Source organism: Mastomys coucha, unplaced genomic scaffold (genome assembly GCF_008632895.1).
Source record: "Mastomys coucha isolate ucsf_1 unplaced genomic scaffold, UCSF_Mcou_1 pScaffold11, whole genome shotgun sequence".
NCBI classification, from domain to species: domain Eukaryota; kingdom Metazoa; phylum Chordata; class Mammalia; order Rodentia; family Muridae; genus Mastomys; species Mastomys coucha.
In genome coordinates this window covers 12104865-12128262 of record NW_022196893.1, presented here as the reverse complement: position 1 = coordinate 12128262, position 23398 = coordinate 12104865, and the positions used below count along the sequence as shown (strand labels likewise).

Here is a 23398-nt window from a genome sequence, read left to right as displayed (position 1 = left end):
CCCCGTGTGTGTTCTTAATTCTTTGTTTTGTTTTTTGTTTTTGTTTTATTTTTCGAGATAGGGTTTCTCTGTGTAGCCTTGGCTGTCCTGGAACTCTCCCACTGGCCTCCTGTGGTCCACGTGTGCTTTCTGATGTGTGCCTTAGCTACTTCCTGCAGCTCTAGGCCCCTGTGGGGAGAACCTTTTACGGGGCTGCAGATGTCCTACTCTTTGTCAGACCTTGAGATTGTCAGTAGAGGCCAGACTTTTCCTGGCTTCATACTACTTGCTTCTCTAGTTCTGTGACAAACAAGAGAAGGGAGGGGAGGTTTATTCTGACTTACTTCACAGTCTATCACGATAGGTCAAGCATGCCAGATGATCACATTGCCTCCACTGGACCATTCCCTCTTATAGACTTCACGGCCTTCTAAGACAGTTTCGGGTAGAGGTGTTGGCATTAAACATTCAAATACATAAGCCTATTTGGGGGGGGCGGGTGGTTTACATTCAGACCTTGACAGGCTTCTCTGGCAATTGCCCATAGCTTTTGTCCATTATCTTTACTTTGCTTTTTGTGTTTTTTCCATAGCCTGGCACCATACCGAGGATGGTTTCCAGTTATTTCCAGTCTCTGCTGCTCCAATTTTGTCTATTTTTACACTTTTAATAGCCTCAAAGCAGTGTGGGTCAAAGGTCAACGTTCTTCTACAGGAAAAGATCTGGTGGTTGGATTTGTAGCAGGTAACAAAGTTTTCTGTGTATAAAATGTTTATATTTTATTTTATTTTATTTTTTGGTTTTTTTGAGACAGGGTTTCGAGACAGGTTTCCTTGGCTGTCCTGGAACTCACTCTGTAGACCAGGCTGGCCTGGAACTCAGAAATCCGCCTGCCTCTGCCTCCCAAGTGCTGGGATTAAAGGTGTGCTCCACCACTGCCCAGCTATGTTTATATTTTAATGTTGACCTGTGCTTCATGTATCCGCTAAGAGATGACTTTAGCACCCAGTAATACTACAGAAAATATGACCAGTTTTTCTGACAAGTCTTCTTCTTCTTCTTTTTTTTTTTTTTTTCAAGACAGGGTCTCACCATGTAGCCCTAGCTGTCCTAGAACTCACTCTGTAGACCAGGCTGGCCTCAAACTTAGAAATCCGCCTGCCTCTGCCTCCCAAGGGCTGGGATTAAAGACATGTGCCACCACCACCTGGCCTGACAAGTCTTCTTAATGAGATAATAAAAACACATGACATAAACTAACAATTTTAAGATAAGTTAGTCATATGAAATATGTTTGCATTTTAAAACTGATACCAGAGGTGTTCATTTTAAAAACCTCACATACCCAAAGTAAATTCCCCATCTCTCCCTCCCCAGCCCTTGGTGACCCTCATGCATCCTACTTTCTGCTCTCAAGAGTCTGACTCCGTCAGTTACTGCGTGAGTGAATGGCACGGCCTTTGTCTTTTGTAGCAGGCTCATTTCACTCCGTAGAGGCCCGAGATTCCAGTGTCTTGTAGCAGCTCCCAGATACTTCCCTTTGTGTGTCTAGATAATCCTCTGCTGTATGCATACATCACATTGCGTGCGTCCTCTCATCTGCTGACACTTGGGTGACACTTGGGTGGCACCCGCCACTTGCTGCTGTGAGTAGTGCCTCATGAACACAGGGCCGGGCATCTAAAGAGATGCCCTCTTCTCAAGTACTTTTATATACATGTCCCCAAATGGACCTGCAGGATCATACATAATTGTCATGAGTGTGCTGTGTCAGAAGCAGTGAGGGATGGACACATTAGTATTTTCCCACAATGTCAGAATTTTTGAATAACAAAAAATTTACAAGCTCCATCAGTTTTGTTGGCTGTAATTTACTGTGTCCCAATTTCTCTTGGTAGCTGGCAGTTCTTTTGTTGTGATCTTAGCCACTGATATTATCTTTTAGATCTCACATTGTAATCAACTGTAATGATGTGTGTGAGTACTAAGTGACAGGGGGTTAAAGAGGTGGAGGCAGGAGGATGACGGGTGCAAAGAGATTCTGGGGTGCGTGTTAGCGAATGCGTCCTGTCGGAAAGCTGCTGGAGATGCTCCTACCACAGAGCCAGGCTGCAGATTTCACGGATTTGAACTGAGCCTCAGAGTAGAGTAAAGCTGCTGACGAGGGGGACAGGCCTGTGGAGGCTGCGGAAGTAAAGGGCAGGTCCCGGTGGACAATCTAGTAGACTATCAGATGGCAATAGGAGTAGGCTGTGTTAGCAGTGGCACAAAGCCGGGCTGCAGTCCCTAAAGTGCTTAGAACATCTCTGCTGCCTATTCTAGTTCCTTGGCACACATGCCGGTTGGTCAGGTGATAGGTCAGTGGGGACTGTCTCTGTTGTAGTGTTAGTCGCCTCCTTCATGAGGCTCATATGAGAGCGTTTCACCCTTCCTTGGTCTTGTGTGTCCTACGGTGTCTGGTGTGAGGCCATAAGGCTACCACCTACTTTGATGATTTTATAGGGTGAGACCTATTTTACTTTAAGGAATACGTGACTTACTGGTGTGCACCGTGTACGGTGCTGGACAGGCAGTGATATGTTACTTGTGTGTGCGGTGCTGGGCAGGCAGTGGCGTCTAGATGCGTGAGTAGGAGCGGACTTGTTTTGGGCTTGTGTTCGCAGTGAAGATCGAGTCACGTGCTGCATGGAAGGGAGAGTGACTGCAGCTGAGCGAGCTCTCCTCTGTCTGGCCCTGGGGCAGCGTCCTTGCCACAGGTATCTTTATGGTCCAGTGATCATACATAGGCTTCTCACGCTCTTCTTTCCTCACTACTTTCTCCCTTGTGCTAACCGTCACTCTTATCAGTGTGTGTTTTGCTTTGTCAGGTGTTTTTTCATGTGCTCATTGCTTGTTTGTATATTATCTCTACAAAAGTGCCCTTTCAAATTCTTGGCCTGATTTTTTTTTTTTTTTAAACTAAGCTACTGTTTTTGCGCTCTTGAGTTGTAGGGCATTGTAATAAACTTCTGGTACCCGGCCTAGCCCCTAAAACCGTTGCAGTGTTCTGTCTGTCACTGCTTCTATTGACCTTGGTTCTAGGTGGCAAGGACAGTAGTCATAAGTAAAATGAGAATCCTTGTCCTCTTGAGGCTTGCAATCCAGTGACATAAGAAGGACAATTGGGAAGACAAATCTAATGTGTAATGTGTTAAAAGATAAGGACTAAGGTCAAATTTAATCAGAGGAAGAGGGTAGACCATATAGTAGGCTAGCTGAGGGAGTTTTAGACAGCATGGCTTTTTTCTTTTTCTTTGTTTCTTTTTGTTTGTTTGTTTGTTTGGACAGGGTTTCTTTTTGTATTGTTGACTGCCCTAGACTAGCTCTGTAGACCAGGCTGACCTTGAATTTGCAGAGATCCTTCTGCCTTAAAGGTGTACGCCTCCACCGCCTAGGTCATTGTGGCCATTTTAAAAGAGTCGATATAGACAGGCAGAAACATGGCAGGAGTGTTGTAGAACAGAGCAGAGGCCAATGTGATTGCAGAGAACAGGACCAGGTCATGAATACTTCACAGGACAGGAGGTCGGAAGTGATTGGAGGGCCTTCAGCAGCAGCACAAGGCTCTCACTTGTGTTCTAACATGAAACCATTGATTACTGTGCTGAGCATGCTTGAATAGAGGAAGCAAGACATCAGTTAGGAGTAGGAAGCAGAGAATGAGCTGGAAGTGGGTTAAGGTTGTAGCCTTTCCTCCCGTAAGGCTCTACTTCCTAAAGTGGCTCCATAACCTCCCCAAACCACGTGACCAACTGAAGACCTTGAGTACAGATGCGTGAACTGATGAGGACATTCATCCAGGCCACAACAACCCATCCTGTTGTTCCCTTCCGGTCTCCCCCAGGAGCCACGCCCTCCATCACATCCCTTCCTCCCTTTTCCTGCCAGCTCAGAGGCTAGTGCCCATTCCTTCTCTTTGTGATTCTTTTGTATGGGTGTGTGTGCTCCTTCTGGGCAGACAGCTGATCCTCACTGCGTGTCTATCACTCACAGCAAAGCTTCCCCCTGCCCACCAACTGATGCCACAGTCTGCTAACAGTTCCAACCCCTACCTGCACATTTCAGGGATCCTAATCATTCTCTCTCTGCCATTTTGGAGATGTCTCTGCACTCATGTGACAAATGTGGCACTCTACTACATAGAGGAAGACAGGCATGCTGGGATTACCCCACAGATACTACCTTCAGATAGAGCAGTCTTGGTTGTGTAGCAAGAACACGGTAACTTACTATAGCTGGAAGGCATGCCATTCCCTACCGTGGGATGGACGGCTATGTAGGGATCCTCTCTCACTTCAGCCCAAGATGCTCCATGCTAGAGGGCTTAGCTTCCCGCCACAGTGGGAGCAATGCCACTCTACATTCTCCCAAGCTCATCTTTGCTCTAACCTGTCCCTGTCTGAGCACCAAGCGCTGCATGACTTTTCCTGAGGAGATGCACTCAGACGTCTGCTCCTGTCAGCTATGGACCCCAAGTCCAGCTTGGTGGACAAAAGAGTTTATTGACTTTACTTAGAAGAGAGCATACCCAAGCTGTTAGAAGACTGTGGGTGACCCCAAAACAGCTACATCACCAGGAAGTCTCCCTCCAGCACGGATGACTACTTCCTGAAAGCTACATAAATAAGAACCTCCTCTAGTCAAATTTGCATCTCCTGTATATTTTAGCACTTCTTGAGACAGTGTGCAGCTTGGGCAGAGTTACATACAGCTGAGGGAGGAGGGGTTGTGGAAGGATTGGCTATAGTCTAAGATGAGGGTCCCATGGTTCATCCCCACTCCTTCTGTGAGTGAATGTTAAGATGGTGATGACCAAAGCTGGAGAGATACCTCATTGATCAAGAGCACTTGCTGTTCTTGTAGAGGACCCCGGTTTAGTTCCCAGCACCTACAAGATTACTCAGGCTCACCACTGTCTGTAAATCCAATTCCGGGATATCAGACTTCTGACCTCCATAGGCTCCTATACATACATGCTCTGCTTAAGATCACACAGTATACGTACATAAAATAAAATTTAAGAGGAATGAAAATAGTGATGACCATACTATGCCTAGAGGACAGTTGTCCCCAACAATATCCTACACAGTAGCACACGACAAAGAACCACCTGAAAATGCCAGTGTGGTTGTACTCACGAAACCTGAAATTAAAGAATTATTACAAGATTGCGATTCTGAGATTCTCCGTTAGAAGGCCTTCTTTCTGATGGTACAGAAGTCCTTGGAAATGGTTTTTACAATTTTAAACTTCTCCCCGTGACATATTTTTGTATCTTAATCCATACCCATTCTTGCAGTAATCAGAGCTGTCTTTTCTTTTCCCTAAGCCCTGTCACTGTCTTAGCTCCAGAGAAACAAGTTTCCCTTTCTCTGAGGAGAGCAAGGCACAGCTTTCCAGGTTCTCAACCTTCCTAATGCTGCGACCCTTTAAATAGTTCCTCATGCTGTGGTGACTCCCAACCATAAAATTATTTTCATAGCTACATCATAACTGCATCATAACTATACTTTACTACTGTTATGAATCATGAATGGTAGTGTAAATCTCTGGACTTTCCAATGGTCTTCAGCAACACCTATAGAAGCGTTCTGCAGAAGGGTCATTTGGACCCCCAGGGTTTGCAACCCACAGGTTGAGAACCTCTAGCTTTGCTGTTATTCAGGCTCTGCTTAAAACTTAGACGTTTATTATTATTTATTATATTTCTACAGAAAAACCCAATAGACATACCTGGGAGAATCTGGGACTAGAACCTTATAGATCACATGAGTGAAGACAGTGTTTGCCATGTTTATGAATTGTAATTTTGAGCAGCAGCACTTTTGAATGCCAGTTGACAACGTACTTCCTGCGTCTGCCTTAATCTGGCCAGCTGGGATTATTCTTGTACATCTTGTTGCGCTTGTCCCTAGGGAGACAGTGAGTTAGACTTGAGGCTTTCATCTGCCATTTTGATTTATTTCATTCTGTCTTGAGGGGATGAGAATCGATTTTTGAGATGAGTAACTATAAAACTCATGGTCCTCCTGCTTCAGCCTCCAACCTTGATTTGCCATTTTCTTTCTCTTTTTAAAATTTATTTACTTAAGTAGTATGTGTGTGTGTATGTGTGTATGTGTGCATGTATGCATGAATGCGTATGTATGCATTCATGTTTGTAGAGGCCAGAGTACATTGAATGTTGCCTTCAATAAGTATCTGCCATGTTCCCTTGAGATGGGGTTCTTTCACTGAGCCTGGAGCCCACACATTTCTGGATAGGCTAGATACATACACACATACACACACACACACTCACTCACACTCACACACACACACACACACACACACACATAGCACTGGGGTTACAGGCACATGTAGCCATCCATGTCCAGCTGTTTTTTGGGGTGCTGAGGATTTGAATTCCATCTCCCTAGCCCTGGACATTTTCCTGCAACAGCTGCCATCACACACTCTATCCATCTGTGCATCTGAGACACATTTTCATCCTCCCCCTTGAACAAAGCTGTTTACTTTTAAGATTTCAGAAGTAAACATCAATGCCCCAGTTATTCCTGCTGTGAGGATGGACAACGGCTGCTGCTTTACCCTGGAAAAGTTCTAAAATGAGCTGACAGTAGACAGGTTAACAAGGAAAAAGATACAAAAAGCAATCCCCATACAAAAAAAGATAGAATGGTAGGATGTGGCAAATGAAAGTCACAAACACCCACTGCCTCTCTAGGGAGGAATGCACAGGATGTACAATAGAACAAATGTACCTAAATTGCACAGGAAGCAACCTCAGGTCAGTGGCTACACAATAACCTATGCATTCACTCTTCTTTGTCCAAGAGTCGTTTTTGAGTGGTGGTAAATGGCTTTTAGAGAGAAAGAGTGTGCCTGTGGACCATAGCGTTTTGTGTGATTCTCTCTGAAAGTGAATTAGCAGGGGAGACAGATTGCAGTTTGTGACAGTCTATCCAGGGGTAGTAACATAACCCACTTTTCTCTCCTGTGACACTCAAGGATGTCATCTCTAGGCAAATAAGGGAACACCAGAGTGGAGCCTCTTCCAGACTCCGAGAGCCTACATTTTAAAATTACCATAATACTGCTGGATTTGGGATGCTGTTCCCTGGCCCCTTCTCCTGGCTAGGAGGGTGGGGTGGGGTTCCCATGCTCCTTTACCCGGATGGCTGAATGGTTTTTGTGTGTCTGGTTAGTGTTTCACAGCTCTTGGTTTGGTTCTGCTTTCTCGTAAATGATTTGTTATTGAAAAGGAAAAGAAAAGGTGGATTCATAGGTACTCAAAAGAAAAGTAACCCCCTGCTCTTAGGTAAGAAAAGTATTAATTAGAACTCAGGTCTCAGAGCTGGAGCAACACCCCCAGATTAGAACCAACAGGCGTGCACCCCTGAGAGCCTGCCTTTGTGGTGTGTTATTTGGAACTGAAGTTAGTCATGAGTAGCTCTGGAATGCTGCCATTTGCTTGATTATGTAAGTTGTAATTTTTGTGAAGTTTTAAAAAAGCATTGTCAAGTATTTTTGAGAGCATTCCAGCCCAGAATTCATAAAATTATTGTGGTAGAAAGGTACCTCTCTATCCATTCTGACTTAGAGAATGAAGGCAGTACTTGATCTTCCCAGATGCAAAACTTTGCAGTGACTTTCGACCCCTTCAGCTAAGAATTGTGGTGCCCTTTGTACTTGAAGCTGCCCTCAGAGCCTCTCAGTCTCTCTGCTGTATAAATAATGGGAACATGGAAGCAGAGCCCTAAATAATGGCTGTGTCTTAGTCTTGCTGTGGCTCCTTGTGTTTTGTGTACACCTACTTCTTGAATAGAGCCTGAAGGACGTCTTGATTTCTAAAGAATCTGCCTAATGGGCAATGCATTTCAGTTGTTTGGGATCGTGCGTACACAGCTTTTCTGTGGTATCCCTGGGTTCCAAGCTCTCCTGTGCTCTCTTTGTCCTGGAAGGAAGGGGGTGCGGGGGAGGGGCGGGCAGGCAGGCACCAACACCAGCATTTACTAGCCTGATTTTCCCAGATCCCGATTTGTCTCTGTGAAGTGAAATGTACATGACATCAAGCTTGCATCTGTTCTGAATTCTGGGCAGATGGGCTGTGGGGCACTGGTGCCTTTGGAAAGAGTCTAGCAAGGATCTCCTGTGGCAGGCACAGCTTTTTCAGAGACAGTGCATGAATAGGGTCAGAGCTCCAGGTGGCTTCTTGGTATTCTGTGGCTCTGTAGAAATTCGGTTCATAAGATTACTTGGTACTGACTTTTATTTGGGGGAAATATGTTGGTACAATGCTCCTGGAAAATAAGCAGAAAGACATCGTACTTTAGTAACTGTATGAAACAAACAAAACAATAAGATTAGAGTCCCTTTAGCTGCTTTTGTCCAGTCTACCCCTGATTTAACTGTTTTCTCTGAAGGGCGTTTGGGATTCCTTACATGAAAACATGTTTTTGCCTCTGTGTTGTGTTTGAAGGGCTTTTCGCAGGGGGGTGGGGAGCTTCCTTTCTTCTTTAGGATTGTTCCCGTTTGTTCTTCAGGGCTCAGCTGGGGCCTGACAGTTCATTACATGCACTGCCTGTCCTTTGGTTGACTTGTAATTATAAAGCAGACACCATTTGTTGGGCATTTTGTTACAATCCTGTATGGTATTTTCTTTAATCATTTCAGGACAAGGAGAAGTTTTAGTCTCTCAAGATGCTGTTAAATTGGGACCATGTGTTTTCAAAGAAGCACCTGGCTCATGGTGCTGCTCTGAGGCAGCCTTGTGGGGCCAAGGCCAATCTTCATGTTTGTAAGGGTCACAGCAAGCCTGGAGCTCCTTCCGGTATTTTGTGACACTTTGTAACTGCTGCCTGCTGCTGACTGTCCTAATCCTCTTCTCTGATGAACTCTTCTGTGAGCTTTTGGTCCCAGTAAAAGCACTTGGAAATGTCAGTCTGTCCTCCCACCTGTTGCCCAGAGTACTAGATCATACTTGTTTAAAACCCTGTGCTACTTAACATGAGAGTGGGCCGTTGTTTTCTCAGATGCTGACGTGGATTTAGCATGGTATCAACAGAATTCTCCTCTCTCTCTCTCTCTCTCTCTCTGAAGCTATTTATTTAACAGTTGTGTTCAAAACTATATCAAACTGCTACTTTGTTTTGTCTTGCACTGCTGGTGATTAAAGCAGGCCTTGCATGTATTAGGCAATTCCTCTATCCCTGAGTTAAATTCCCATCCCCAAATCATCATTTTGCATCCTATTAAAAAAACAAAATAAATCAACAAATGATTGGCTTCACTGAGTGAGGAAGTGCTGCACTCTGTGTGAGGAAGGGCTGCTGTCAGCCAGGCTTCCAGATTGCTTCTAATGGCAGTAGCATGTGTTGCACCCCAGCACAAAGTTAAACCTTCCCTGAGGTCAGCGGCATCTCAATAGAAATGGCTTACTGGTGTGTAACTTAAGACAGCAAAGGTTAGCAGGTGACTGTGTTTTCAGGTGTCTTTCTCTGTTTTTAAAGGCGTGGTGAATGTGCTGCTAACTACTCCGCTCTGGGTGGTGAACACCAGACTGAAGCTGCAGGGGGCAAAATTTCGGAATGAAGACATTATACCAACTAACTACAAGGGCATTATCGGTAGGTGTCACTCGGTAGGTGTCGCTGAGGTGTGTCCTGTCTGTTTGAACACTGTTGCCACAGAAAAGCTGCCTAGCAGACAGCTCCAAATGTCAGGAAACCATTTGTTTGCCTGGGTATCTGTGGCTGATAGAACTCATCTGGACTGACCACAGCTGAGTCTCAGCCCTGAACATTCTCATGACAGTGACACAAGAGGACACACCTACTGTGCTGGCCCGGCTTCCCTGATAGCAAGCCTAAGCCTAGGGTGGGGACTTGTGTTACTCCCAAGGAGTAGGTGGGGAGACGAGGCATGTGTGAGTTTTTATTTAATTTTTTGCTAGGTATTAAGCCCAGAACCTCAAGTGTGCTGGGCAAGCATTCTACCCCTAAAGTAAATTGTGTTGTTGTGGTAGTTTGGGGTTTTGTTCCGTTTTTAAGACAGTCTCTTATAGTCGAGGCTGGCCTCATACTCATAGCTGAAGATGGCCTTGAACTTCTGATTCCCCTGCCTCCATGTCTCCTTGTGGGGATTACAGGAGTGCATCACAATGCCATGCTAGAGACTGAACCCATGGCTATGTATATTCTAGGCAAGCACTCCACTGAGTTATAGCCCCAGCTCAAGGGGTTTTTTTTTTTTTTTTAAAGACAAGAGTTTTGGTGTTTCCCAGGTTGGCCTTGAACACTTTGAGGCCTACACTGGCTTCGAAGTACTAACATTACAGGTGTGACCCACCATACCCAGCCTGGTACTGGTTTTGAAACAGTCTCACTGTTTAACCAAGGCTGGCTGCAGACTTAAGCTCCTCCTGCCCCTTAGCCTCCTCAGTGCTGGTGTGCTTGCAGTGCAACAGCCCACGTTTGTATTTTTAAAGACTAGTACACCTTTTATCCCAGGATGATGTCTTTGGATACCAGGACCGTAGTGATGGCTTTAAACTGCTTCTTTAAGGCAAGCTCTCGATGTACAACTGGCTTTTGAAGTCTTGATCCTCCTGCCGTAGTCTCCAGAGTGCTGGATTGCCAGAGTGAGCCACCACACACTGCCTGGCTTCCGCTTTCTAGTGAAGCCACAAGGCCATACTCTCATTTCTCATGCGTTTCTCTTTGTAACAGAGTAGTTCTCTTGTGAGTCCTTGGTCATAGATTTCAAGAAAAGATGTTATCTTGTGCTATGCTTGGCCCTGTGGAGTGCTTGGTTTACAGTTTACAGCTCTGTACAGGACCCAATTCCCATCTGTGCTGACAGTGCAGCAGTCTAAACTAGGGTTGTCAGGAAAAGTCCATGTGATGGAGGTTGGCATCCCATTCTGATGGTTATTAAATGGTAGTTAACTGCAGTGCATGGCAGTCCACACCAGTTGTTGTCTGAGGCAGGAGGATACAGTGTTCAAGGCTGTACTGGGCTACATAGCAGGAACATCTTTAAAAACAAAGACAGATGAATAGAAAGGTACCTAAGTAGGGAATCTGCCCCCAAAATATTATTGAAAGGGTAGTTTCTCTCTGGGCCCATCTGAACAGAATAAATGTCTTTCCTAGTTAGGGCACTGTCGTGGTGCTCTGCAAAAGCCTGACTTCTTGCTTAGATGCCTTCCACCAGATTATTCGAGATGAAGGGATCTTGGCCCTGTGGAATGGCACCTTTCCCTCCTTGCTGTTGGTCTTCAACCCTGCCATCCAATTCATGTTCTATGAAGGCTTAAAACGGCAGCTTTTAAAGAAGCGGATGAAGGTAATCCCTAATTTTAAAATTGTCTAAAAGAAATGCCTGCTTCCTTGTTTGATTAAAATGGTCCCTCCTCTGCTTTCCAGCTCTCTTCTCTGGATGTGTTCATCATTGGTGCAGTAGCTAAAGCAGTTGCCACCACACTCACCTATCCCATGCAGACGGTACAGTCAATTCTGAGGGTGAGTGCGGGGTTCTCCTAAAGAAAAGTCCAGTGACAAAATACATCCTAAAATCATAAAAGCAATAATGCAGGTGGCGTGCCTGTGTGGTTTTACCCTTTTTCTCTGTGTGCAATATGTCTTCATGCCATAACTTCTGGCTTTTGTCTAACTTTCTGCATGACATGGAATGAGGTTTACATTGGAATTTTTTAGTAATATATGGTCTCAGAAAAACCATCTGTGTGAAAAGATTCCTCAGGGACTTAGGACAACCCAGGTTCGCTTCTCATTCCCATTGTTTTCCATGGAGCAGATGGGCCTTGATGAAGTCAGAGGTTAACTTCTTAGTTCACGCATAGAGAGTTAACAATTTAACTTTTCCAAAGCACTTTCAGACTTCCAAACATTTGGTTGCTTATACGTTCAGACATTTTTAGACACGCTGTGAGAAGCTGGGGGTACATTGTAGTCCCTGTCCTTGCTCATGGAGACAGCAAGTGAAAGAACCAGGTCTTATTCCAGTCTGAGTCAGCTATTACGGACATAAGCAGCACTGGCTTACTGAAGAGGAGCCGTGGGGTTCTTCCTAGCTGGTTTGGCTGTATCCCCACCTCTCTTGAGAAGCACACTGAAATTAAGATGCAAGGGAATATGAAGCTTGTGCCATCTGAGGGAGGACTGTGTATCTGGAAGAGGGAGAGAGCTTGCTTCATCTTACAGACGTCAAGAGCTTACTTCATCTTACAAACTGAAAGGAGGCCTCTGTGGCCAGCATGAAACTGGAATAATTAGTGGAAAGGTAGCTGTAGGTGAGGAAAGGGGATGGGAAGATCTTATTTTCAGCCCAGCAGTAAGCCTCTGTGAAGTGGTATGACCTGATAGACAGTTCTGGAGGGCCTGTGTGGAAGGCTCTTCTGCAGTGGATTCGTCAGCTGAGGGAAGAGGCTGGGTAAGAGTGTTTGTTTGCTCTGTGAATATATGGACCTGAGTTCAAATCTCCAGCACTTGAGTCAGGCATGGCTCCCTGTGCCTGTAACCCAAACATGGGGTTGGGGAAGTATGGGGATAGAGACAGGCAGATCTTAAGAGCTGACTGGCCTAGTCAAAGTGACAAGCTCCTGGGTCAGTGAGGACCATCTTATGGCATGAAGACGGACATCCAGAGGAAGGCAACAGAGGGAGGCCCTGCTTCACCTCTACATGCACACAGGTTCATCTTCCACTGGCACAGGCTGTTTGAACCTGTTTCTAGTTGTGGTGTGGCTCAGCCCTTGGCACACACCTTTAATCCCTCTGCCTGGAATACAGACTGGCCTTTGGACCTCACCCTTAATCTCAAACAATGAAGGTGAAGTTAGTTTGTAGAAGGAAGCACCATGTTTGAAAGCTATGTCTAATTAAGTATCAGACAAAGTAACAAACCAGAGAAAGATTTGACGGAATAGGATATGCCCAGTTCTCAAGAGATGAGAGAGGGAAGAGAAGCCATTTAAGGGAGAGAGAGTTTAGGGAGAAGAAAATACAGTCCAGGAATACAGTGGAGTTCCTGGAGAGCAGTGCAGTAGAGTTGAGCAGCACGGAGAGGGAGGAGGCGGCAGTGTTACCAGGAGAGTTTTATGGAGACAGACTAAGGAGAGAACAAGCTAGACACAGGTGAAGACAGAATGAGCCAGAGGATGAGAAAGAGCCAGAAGACTAGGACAGGTTGCTAGAGTTAGTCAGAGGCCAAGAGAAAAGCCAGATTGAGTAAGTCAGCTGGAAGAGGAGTTTGAGCCAGAACAGCTGAGTTGAATTAGAATGAGCCAGAGCTCAGAAACAACAAAGAAAGGTGAGCTTACTCAGCAGCACGTCTGAGGCTGAAAACATTCTAGGCCCAGGTCAGATTGTGCTGAGGCTTCCAGGTTAGCAGAGTAGGTCAGCAGACAGGCAGAAGCCTCCAGACAACAACTACAACGGGAGAAAAAAAGCTACACCCCACCCCAGGCTAAAGAGAGAGAGAAAGAGGGCCAGTCGGGTAGGAGACCATTTTGGTAATCCAGGTGAGGGCGCGGTAGCCTAGGCTAGGTTAGCAGCTATGGAGATAGATGTGGACAAATTCAGGGTCTGTGCTGGGGCTTGATGTGTTGCTTACTTAGCATGTGCAAGGTCCTGGGTTCGATCCCCAGCATTACAAAAATACTGTTAAAAATCTGTTCTAGGGCTGGTGAGATGGCTCAGAGGGTAAGAGCAGAGTCTGCTCTTCCGAAGGTCATGAGTTCAAATCCCAGCAACCACATGGTGGCTCACAACCACCCATAATGAAATCTGATGCCCTCTTCTGGTGTCTGAAGACAGCTACAGTGTACTCATTTATAATAATAAATAAATCTTTAAAAAAAAAAATCTGTTCTAGAGGGGCTGGAGAGATGGCTCAGCGATTAAGAGCACTGACCGCTTCTTCTGAAGGTCCTGAGTTCAAATCCCAACAACAACATGGTGGCTCACAACCATCTGTAATGAGATCTGATGCCCTCTTCTGGGGTGTTTGAAGACAGCTACAACATACTTACATATAATAAATAAAAATCTGAAATAAAAAAATCTGCTCTAGAAAGAACATAGGAAAGATTTATTGCTAGAAAAAATGAAGGTGGTGTCTCAGTTAAAAAAAACTACTTTCCATGAAAAATGTTTTTGCTAATGTGCTGTTTTTGTGAAATTGGCTCATTTCACTATTGTTCACATTAATGTTTTAAACATATTCCTGACATATGATTTGAAGAGTGTTGATTGAGGGTGCTCTGACTGATCAGTAGTTACCAGACAGAATGTCTCAAAGACCTGGAAGTTACCCTCCCCCCCCATCTGCGTATCACCCCAGGCATGTGCTTCTGTTTTGTTTTAATCTTTGCTGACAGAATTTTTCCATAATTCTCTGTAAAAGTGCAAGTTCCCCATGCTGAGGATATAGTTTAGTGGCGGAGGGATCTATTTTAGCATACTGAAGGCCTTTGGCTCAATCCCCAGAAGAACGAAAAAGAGTATGTTTTCCTTTTTTTTTTCTTAAGGAATTTTTTTTTTTAAAGATTTATTTATTATTGTAAGTAAGTACACTGTAGCTGTCTTCAGACGCACCAGAAGAGGGCATCAGATCTCATTAAGGGTGGTTGTGAGACATCATGTGGTTGCTGGGATTTGAACTCAGGACCTTCAGAAGAGCAGTCAGTGTTCTTACCTGCTGAGCCATCTCACCAGCCCGAGTATGCTTTCTTTAGTGAAAAATACTTATTTTGACTTACTTAATTGAAAAAGATTAATAAAATCTATGATGCTAATTGGATATTTTTATCAACAAATACTGTGTTAGGAGATGTTCCTCCAGTGTAATTTCCTAAGTTGAAATTAAGATGAAGAGGGCTGGAGAGGGGGTGGTTTAGAGGACCCAAGTTCACTCCCCCAGCACTCCTGTGGGGAGGCTCACAGCCTCCTGGGACCCCAGCTCCTGAAGACCAAGGCACTGGTGCTCAATCGGGCACATAGCCACACTCACACATATATATGCACATGATTAAAAATAAATTTTTTAAAAAACAAAATTAAGATAAAACAGTGATAAATAGTAATTATCTTTTTTTTTTTCCTCCCATCGCAGTTTGGACGTCATAGACTAAACCCAGAAAACAGGACACTGGGGAGTCTCCGAAATGTTCTCTCTCTCCTTCACCAGCGAGTCAAGTGAGTCCTGCTTCCCCTCCCAGCAGCCTCCTCTGCCAGGGAGGATGGAGTGGCCACACCATCAGAAACCTTTCCTTTGTGTTCAGGTTTCTCTCAGATTAGGAGCTTAGTGTGATTTGACAGCAGTTTGGGAGAATTACAGGAAAGTTCAGCTCTTTATTCTTGGTAGTTATAAATACAGGATTCCTTTGGAAAGACAACCCCCAAGGTTGGGAATGGAGCTTGGTGGTGGAGCCTGGGTTTAGTATGTGCATGGCCCTGGGTTCAGACGCTAGAACCAAGACAAAATAAAGAAGTATGATGCCCAGCACTTGGGAGGCAGAAGTAGGCAGATCTCAGTGAGTTTGAGGCCAGCCTGATCTACATAGCAAGTTCTAAGCCAACTGGAGCCACATAGTGAGACTTGTCTCAAAAGTAAATAAAATAAAAAACTCACCAATATAAAGCCAGTTAAATATCATATAAGTTACATATATACATATATTTTTTTAAAAAAATTCTCTCTCTTGTTCCTCTCTTAAGAGGTAGTCACTGAAAAGCATGCACATTTCTAGAGAACCATACAAAACATGTATTTCAGTGTATGTGTTTTCTGTGTGTGTGTTATTCATCTTACTGTTTTATTTTTACTTTTTTGATGCAGAGTCTTGCAATGTAGCCCTGACTGGCCTAGTACTTGTCAGGTAGACCAGGCTAGTCTCAACCTTGAGGCAGTCCTGCCTCACCTTCTACTTTGTGTAACCTTGACATCACACCCAGCCCTTCCCGCAGACCTGTGCTGTCTTCCTGTGATGTAACACACTGTGGCTTATTCACCAGTCACTGAGCTGAGTGCCCAGGCTGTCGAAGGCTCTCCTGCACGGACATTGCTGACTGAAGACTGTAAACTGAGCCTTGTACGGTTACGCAGTCAGAATTGTAGAGAAGCCCTTTATGTGGAATTACCTCGCTAAGGGGATTAGAACACATACAATTCTGACATTTTATAATTTCAAAAATTATTTATTTAGATACTGTGAATTGACCCTCAAGAATGACAGCAATTAAATTTTTCTCCAGCACTGAGTAGTTTAAGGAAGATGGCCATTACTAAGAGGTTTAACAATTAGAAATTGATGAGGTCCTATAATTTGCAAATTAATTGTTTTCACATCTTGTTTCTTGGTCTTGTTTGGTCCACCCTCAGCCCTGTAGAAAAGCAATTATATTACCATTTTGCAAATAAAGAAATAGATTTAGAGAAAGCAGTTTGCCCTGTACTAGAGAGAGGCAGAGCCAGATAAATGGCTGCCATTCTGCCGTAGCATGTTCTGTATTGATGGAAACACCTGCACTGTCCAGGCAGGTTGTGACCAGCTGCATGGAGCTGTTGAGCATATGGAATACTGCAATGCTACCGAGAAACCCAGTTCCCATTGTTTTAATCTTTTTGTTTTTTTCAAGTCAGGGTTTCTTTGTCTGTCCTGGAACTCATTTTGTAGACCAGGCTAACTTCAAACTCCTAGACATCCGCCTGCCTCTGCCTCCCGAGTGCTAGGATTAAAGGCCTGTGCCACCACTGCCGGCCATTGCTTTAATTTTTATTTGCCACATCTGGATAGTGGCTACTGTTATTGATAATGAAATAACATAACCAACCCTCCTCTCCAATTGTACATGATTAAAAAACACCTGAAGAGGGGCTGGAGAGATGGCTCAGGGGTTAAGAGCATTGGCTACTCTTTCAGAGGACCTGGGTTCAGTTCCAGTACCCACATGACACTTTGTAATTTTAAAAGTGTTAATTTTTCTTTATCCTAGCTAGCTCCTAAATAAATGAGACAGAGACTATAAGATTTATTTAATCAAGCCTTACAGCACAGTAGCTGAGCAGTTATTAATCTGTTCTAATCCTCTAAGCAAATCTGATGACCTCTCAATCAAAACCCCCAAGATACTTGCAGTTTAGCATTGCTCTGGCTCTCTCTGGTCCAGGTGTGGTGCTCTTTTTGGCCACTCCTCTCTTCCTCTATGTCTCTCCCCCTCCCCTGACTAGGATCAGAAGTCCCGCCCTGTTCTCTCCTCTGCTCAGCCATTGGCTGATCAGCTTTTACTGACAAATCAGAGAATAAATGGGGAGCGATGGTTACATAGCACTGAGGTAGGAAATACCTTAGATAAGCATTACAGTGCCATGTCCAGATTGCAACCATACATGGGGTCAGAGAAAGCAGCATTTGAAAAGTACAAGGTGATCTTTACACCTTGTTACACAATAACATTATGCCTGCAGAGACCAGCTAGAACTCCAGTACTAGGGAGTGGAAGCCCTCTTCTGGCCTCCTCAGTCACTGCACATGTGACATACAGACAAAACAACATACACATAAAAAATTTTAACTAATAAAGATATTTTTTAAAAGTAGGGTATTGGTGGCAGCTCACCTCTAATCCGAGCACTTAGGAGGCAGAGGCAGGCAGATCTTTGTGAGTTCAAGGCCAGTTTAGTCTACAGAGCCAGGGCAGCCAGAGCTACACAGAGAAACCCTGTCTTGTGGAAAGAAAAATTCAAGTCAACCTCTGGGCTTTACATGTGCAAAGACACATAGTATCGCCTGAAGCCAGGTGTGATGTACACACCTCTAAAGGTAGAAGAACCAAAAGTTGAAGACAGCCTTGGCTGCATAAGAAGTTCGAGGCCAGAAGGAGCTACATAAAGACCCTATCTATAAAAAGGAAAACTCAGCTAAATGCTTGTCACATCATGTATCTGCACCTTCCCTGCAGGCCTCGGCCTCAGAGTCTGCAGTCTCAGTAGCCCTGGCTGGGCTTTCCGTTGTGGGTAATGTCACACCCTGAAGAGGGGGTAATCAGTGAACAGGAAAGGCATGGGTCCAGTCTTCCATCCCGTTTTTCACGTGATTGCCCAGCAATAGATTTTTACAGCACATTTATAGGCTAGCTTGATTTGGGCGTCAGATTAGTTGTAACGTTAACCCACAGGCCAGAGTTGTTATTGAATTGGTACAAGAGACTAACTCACTCTTAGCAAATAGCTTTGGAGTGATTATTTGCTTTGAGTTTCCGGTTCTAGCCAAAGCATTCTTGTCTGAGGAGCTCTTATGTGCTGGTCCCTGGCTAGCATATTCTTCCTCACCACCTGGGAGCTTGTTGGACATGCAAATTTTTTGAGTCCTGTCCTAAAGTTAATGAGTCATATATTCTTTGAGTGGGCTGGAAGATCTGTATTTTAAGCAGCAGTTTGAGTGAGTCAGGTGCTTACTAAATTTCATTTGAGCCCTAGGACCAAATGTACAGGCAATCTGAGAACCTGACAACTCTTCATTTCTGTCTCTTTCCTTAGTTCTATTGAGGATTAGATGATCTGAACCAATTAATGGCTTTCTTACCAGTTAGGGGCTCTTATGTTGAAATACCTGGTGTTGGGGGCCCATTAAACGTAGTTCTTAGATCTCTGGTTTGGGCATTATAATGGTGTCAGAAGCTTTCAGAATCTGCATCCTATTAGCGCAGTGTTGCTAGCACCCCACTAGCTAATGACAGCTGTAATAAAGACAGTATCAATGGCCCCTCATACTGAGTTTCATCTGTCTACCTGCAAAGCTAAGAAATACTCCAGCATCAGATTGTTGGAATTGAAAACCTCTGTTGCTTGCTTTGATCCTGAAGAGAAACCCTTTCAGGGAGAAGCTATTAGGGCAACAGATCTAACACAAGAGCCCATTTTTACAAAGAGAAATCTATTTTTTCCCAACCTCTTTCCTTTTAGGCGCTTTGGAATAATGGGACTCTACAAAGGCCTGGAAGCCAAGCTGCTGCAGACAGTGCTCACAGCCGCCCTCATGTTCCTTGTGTATGAGAAACTGACAGCTGCTACCTTCACAGTAATGGGCCTGAGGAGCACACAGAAGCACTGAGGCCCGCCCACAGGACAGTGTGGGGGCGCAGGGGTTGCACAGAGAGAAGAGGCACAGTTCTCCTTTCCCCGTGGTTCCATCCACACCACAGACATTCCTGTCATGGGCTGTAAAGGCATCAAAGGCTAAACAGGGAGTATAGCCAGCTAAGCTTATCGCTTTTATGGTCTTTTGGTGTTTTTTATGGTGTTTGGTTGGATTTGGGGGTAGAGGTTAGACTGATATGAAAATATTAAAACCCTGAAAGTGTTAGTTTGTGGGTGTTCCTTCATTTTCTCAAGGGGGGAGCAGACTTTCCATCTGAGGCTTTTCTCAACTTTGCCACTTGTTTTCTTTCACTTAATACTCTCCCAGGTTCCAGACAACTCAGTAACATAATTCTCCTCATATACTTTTCTGTCTTAATCTTGGTAAAGAGTTCCTCACTGAGCCATGGGCATGACTTTGTTTCCGTCTGACTCTTTTCCTCCTGCTTAAAGAGAGCTATTTATTTTGTGGGGGAAATGAAAATTATTAACCTAAATGATTTTCTTAAAATTTTTAAATGTCAACTATTCATTGGTGTTTGACATGGTTTTTTTTAATACATATTTATTTCGAATTGTCTTTTTATTACAGTAAAAGCCTTGATGTTGTATGCCCATTTGTGCAAGCTCCAATCACATGAGCCTCAATAAATTATCAGCACTCATACAAAAAACATTAATGAAAGTTGCTCTTTATTAAGGCCTTAAATGTGTGTGTGTGTGTGTGTGTGTATGTATGTGTGTTGTGTGTTGTGTGTGGTGGTTTGAATGAGAATGGCCCTGTGGACTCACATGTACATGTTTAGTTCCAGTTGGTGGAACTGTTTGGGAAGGGTTAGGAGGTGTGGCCTTATTAGAGGAGGTGTGTCACTAGGGGCTGGCTTTGAAGTTTCAAAGCAGACACCATGTCTCTCTGCCTCGTGACTGTGCCTCAAGATGTGAGCTCTCAGCCGCTGCTCCAGCACTGTGTCTGCATACCTTTCCACCATGGCAGTCATTGACTTTACCCCTTGGGAACCCTAAGCCCCAAATCAAGTGCTTTCTTTTACAAGCTGCATTGGTCATTGTGTTTTCTCTCAGCAACAGAACAGTGACTGAGACAGTGTGCAACTGGGTGGTTAGAGAAAGACTGAACAAGCACGCTGAGAGGCAGGCACCTTATGTGGACTCCGCAGTGCTCTCTTCCCTTGTAGCTTCTGTGTGGATGCTGTAGTTTCAGAAGCATTTGATGCAGGTTATTTCCGTTTGGAAACATCCCTTAGGGCTCTACTACTGTAAAATATGGCCCACCAAACAGTAGCATTGGCATCAGCTGAGAGCAGGTTGGGCTTGCAGCCCAGGCCTCCTGAGTCCAATTTTGTAGTTTAACAAGTTCCCCAGGCCATTCCCATCTATAATAAAGTTCAGGAGATCATAGGGCCAGTGGCCCAACAGGAGATGGGATTGGCTTCAATTACAGAAGCCAGATAAATATTTCTCTCAAAGGAAAACTGCATTGTTATAGAAAAGATGGCCTCTTGGAAATCTCGAAATCCCATGTCACCAATTCTTTGCCTCAGAGCACGCAGCAGGCGCAGATCCAGATAGCTCAAGCTACCCACCCACAAAGCAAATTCTCTTCACATTTGTAGAATTCTTTGTTCTCAGCTGCCTTGCTAAGATCGAGTGTGGCTTCCTCTTAGTGGAATAACTGACTTTGTGATTTGGTTTCTGTCACGTTTGTCATTCAGTCAGTTGGAGAGTAATGAGGATTCTGTGGATCTAGACTCTGGAAATTTCCCGTGTTTCATCTTCCCACACCTTTGATGATTTCAAAGGGTGTTGGTTATTAAACTGGTAATAACGGAAGAGGGTTGTGCCATTCTAGAAAACAAAAATCAAGCGAGCTTGGCTGAACACACTTTCCCTATGAGAGACATCACCATTGTATGTGTATATTGTGCAGGAATGGGAGCAAGTGGAAGTGCGGATCTTCATGTGGAAGCCAAAGGTTACCATCAGGTACCCCTTCAGGCTCCTCCCCTCACCTTTTTGAGCCAGGGTCTCTCACTAAACCTGGACCTCACTGATTTGGTTAGACTTGGCAGCTAGCCAGTCCCAGGATCCACCGTTTGCACCTCCCCAGTGCCGGGGATGTGGCATCCTTCACCAGGCCGAATTTCTGTGTGGGGATCCTGGTGCTTGAACTCAGGTCCTCCTGCACCCTCTGCTGGCTAAGCCATCTCCCCAGGCCCCCTCCGCCATTACTACTTTCTATTTTACTTTAAGGTTTGGATGTTGCTGTTGGAGGTCTTGGTTTGGGCTCCACGGAGGAGGAAAATGATTTAGGAGGTGCTAGTGCACATTCATGACCATTTTAGTTCTGTTGTTCACCTTAATACTCGAGTGTTGATCTCGGGGGCCGATGGGGTCGTGTCTTACAATAACCTCTAAACTGAAGAATATAGCTCAAGTATTTATGACGTGAGAATGTATTTGATACTTCTCTGACGTCTTCATTTTTTTTTTTTTTTTTTTTTTTTTTTTTTTTTTTTTTGTTGTTGTTGTTGGTTGGTTGGATGGTTGGTTTGTCTGTTTTATTGAGACAGGGTCTTACCTTATAGCTCTAGCTATTCTGGATTTCACTATGTAAACTATGCTAGACTCAATCTCACAGAGATCCATGTCTCTGCCTTCAAATACTGGCATCAAACACATGTGCCACCACCACGCCTGGCCCCTTTTTCTCTGATCTTATGAGGGGGCAGCTTAGTAGTGAGGCTTTCTAGGAAATAACACCTAGCTTCGTAGCCTTTATTTTAGTAACAGGCTAAGTGAGCATGATAAAGAAGAGCTGGTGTCCATTAGATGGAATGGGGATTTTTTTTTTTCCCCTCTTGAATTGTGTAGTTACTTTAGACTTATGAGGATTAAGGACCTTAGAGATCACATAGTGTTAATTCCTGTAAGCATTTAATCTCCGCTTTGAAGTGGACACTAATGTTTCTACCCTTGACTATTTTACAGTTAACTGAGAACTCTAAAACCTAGACCATACCTTGAGAACATGAGCAGTGACAGTTCGAAATCCTAGATCTTATTCCCAGGTCTGCCACCAACTGGAATCTCCTTGCACTTCTGCTCTTTGATAAGTGGGGATGATGGTACTTCCTACCCACTTCTGAGGGTGTGTGAGAGCTAATGATGCCGGCTCCATCCCTTTACGATGGGGCTGTGGGGACCAAGTGGCACTCGTGACCATCCAGATTTGTACAGCAGTGTCCCTTTTGAAACTTTGGCTTTCCCTCTTTTCATCAACCCAGTATCTCTGTGGGACAAGTAACAAGGGCCCCACTTAATTAACCAGGAAATTAAAATACAACTGTCAAGAGACTGGCCTAGGTAGAGCCAGGGCCAGAACTGCGTCTCGTGCATTCTGGAGATGAAGAGAACGGGTTCTGGGATTACACAGATCATCACTCAAACCAGACTTTCAGAAAGCACAACTTTCTTAACTGTGATGTGGAATATTCTCTCTCTCTCTCTCTCTCTCTCTCTCTCTCTCTCTCTTCTCTTCTCTTAAAAATATTGCTTTATTTTGTGTGTATGACTTTCTTGCCTGATCACCACGTTTTCTTTCTTTTTTTTTTTTTAGATTTATTTTATTTATTTTATGTGTATGAGTACACTGTAGCTGTACAGATGGCCGTGAGCTATTATGTTTGTGGCTACTGGGAATTGAACTCAGGACCTCTGCAGGCCCCCCTCGCTCCGTCCCTGCTCACTCCAGCATAATTCACTGCAGCAGTCTTCAGATGCACCAGAAGAGGGCGTTAGATCTCATTACGGGTGGTTGTGAGCCACCATGTGGTTGCTGGGATCCGAACTCAGGACCTTCGGAAGAGCAGTCAGTGCTCCAGCCCTCACCACGTTCTCAAGGAGGTCAGAAGAGGGCACTAGATTTCCTGGAACTGGAATTACAGATGGTTGTGAGGCACTATGTGGGTGCTGGTGGGAATTGAAGTCTTCTGGTGGGACGGCTCTTAAACGCTGAGCCATCCCCCCCAGCTCAAGAGTGAAGTTCTTTATAAAGCAAGCCCCTGGGGTGATCACTAGTGTCAGATGAAACCACACTGCGTGCCTTGTTAGAGCTAGATAAACATCAGTGCTATTACTGCCATATTGATCAGGGACATAGCTGCCAGGGTATAACTGTGATCTCACAGAGGCATCTGGA

The 23398-nt window shown here is 44.5% G+C and overlaps 1 protein-coding gene across 1 annotated transcript in view; it reads left to right on the top strand.

The window, feature by feature from the left end:
• Positions 1-19858, top strand: part of Slc25a17 (solute carrier family 25 member 17) — a 41782-nt gene extending 21924 nt beyond the window's left edge. The window contains exons 4-9 of the mRNA XM_031350030.1: positions 572-723; positions 9531-9647; positions 11222-11367; positions 11448-11543; positions 15157-15239; positions 19009-19858. Coding sequence (XP_031205890.1) covers positions 572-723; positions 9531-9647; positions 11222-11367; positions 11448-11543; positions 15157-15239; positions 19009-19156 — 742 coding nt within the window. The 3' untranslated portion in view covers positions 19157-19858. The remainder of the gene's footprint in view (positions 1-571; positions 724-9530; positions 9648-11221; positions 11368-11447; positions 11544-15156; positions 15240-19008) is intronic.
• The last annotated feature ends 3540 nt before the right edge of the window (positions 19859-23398 follow it).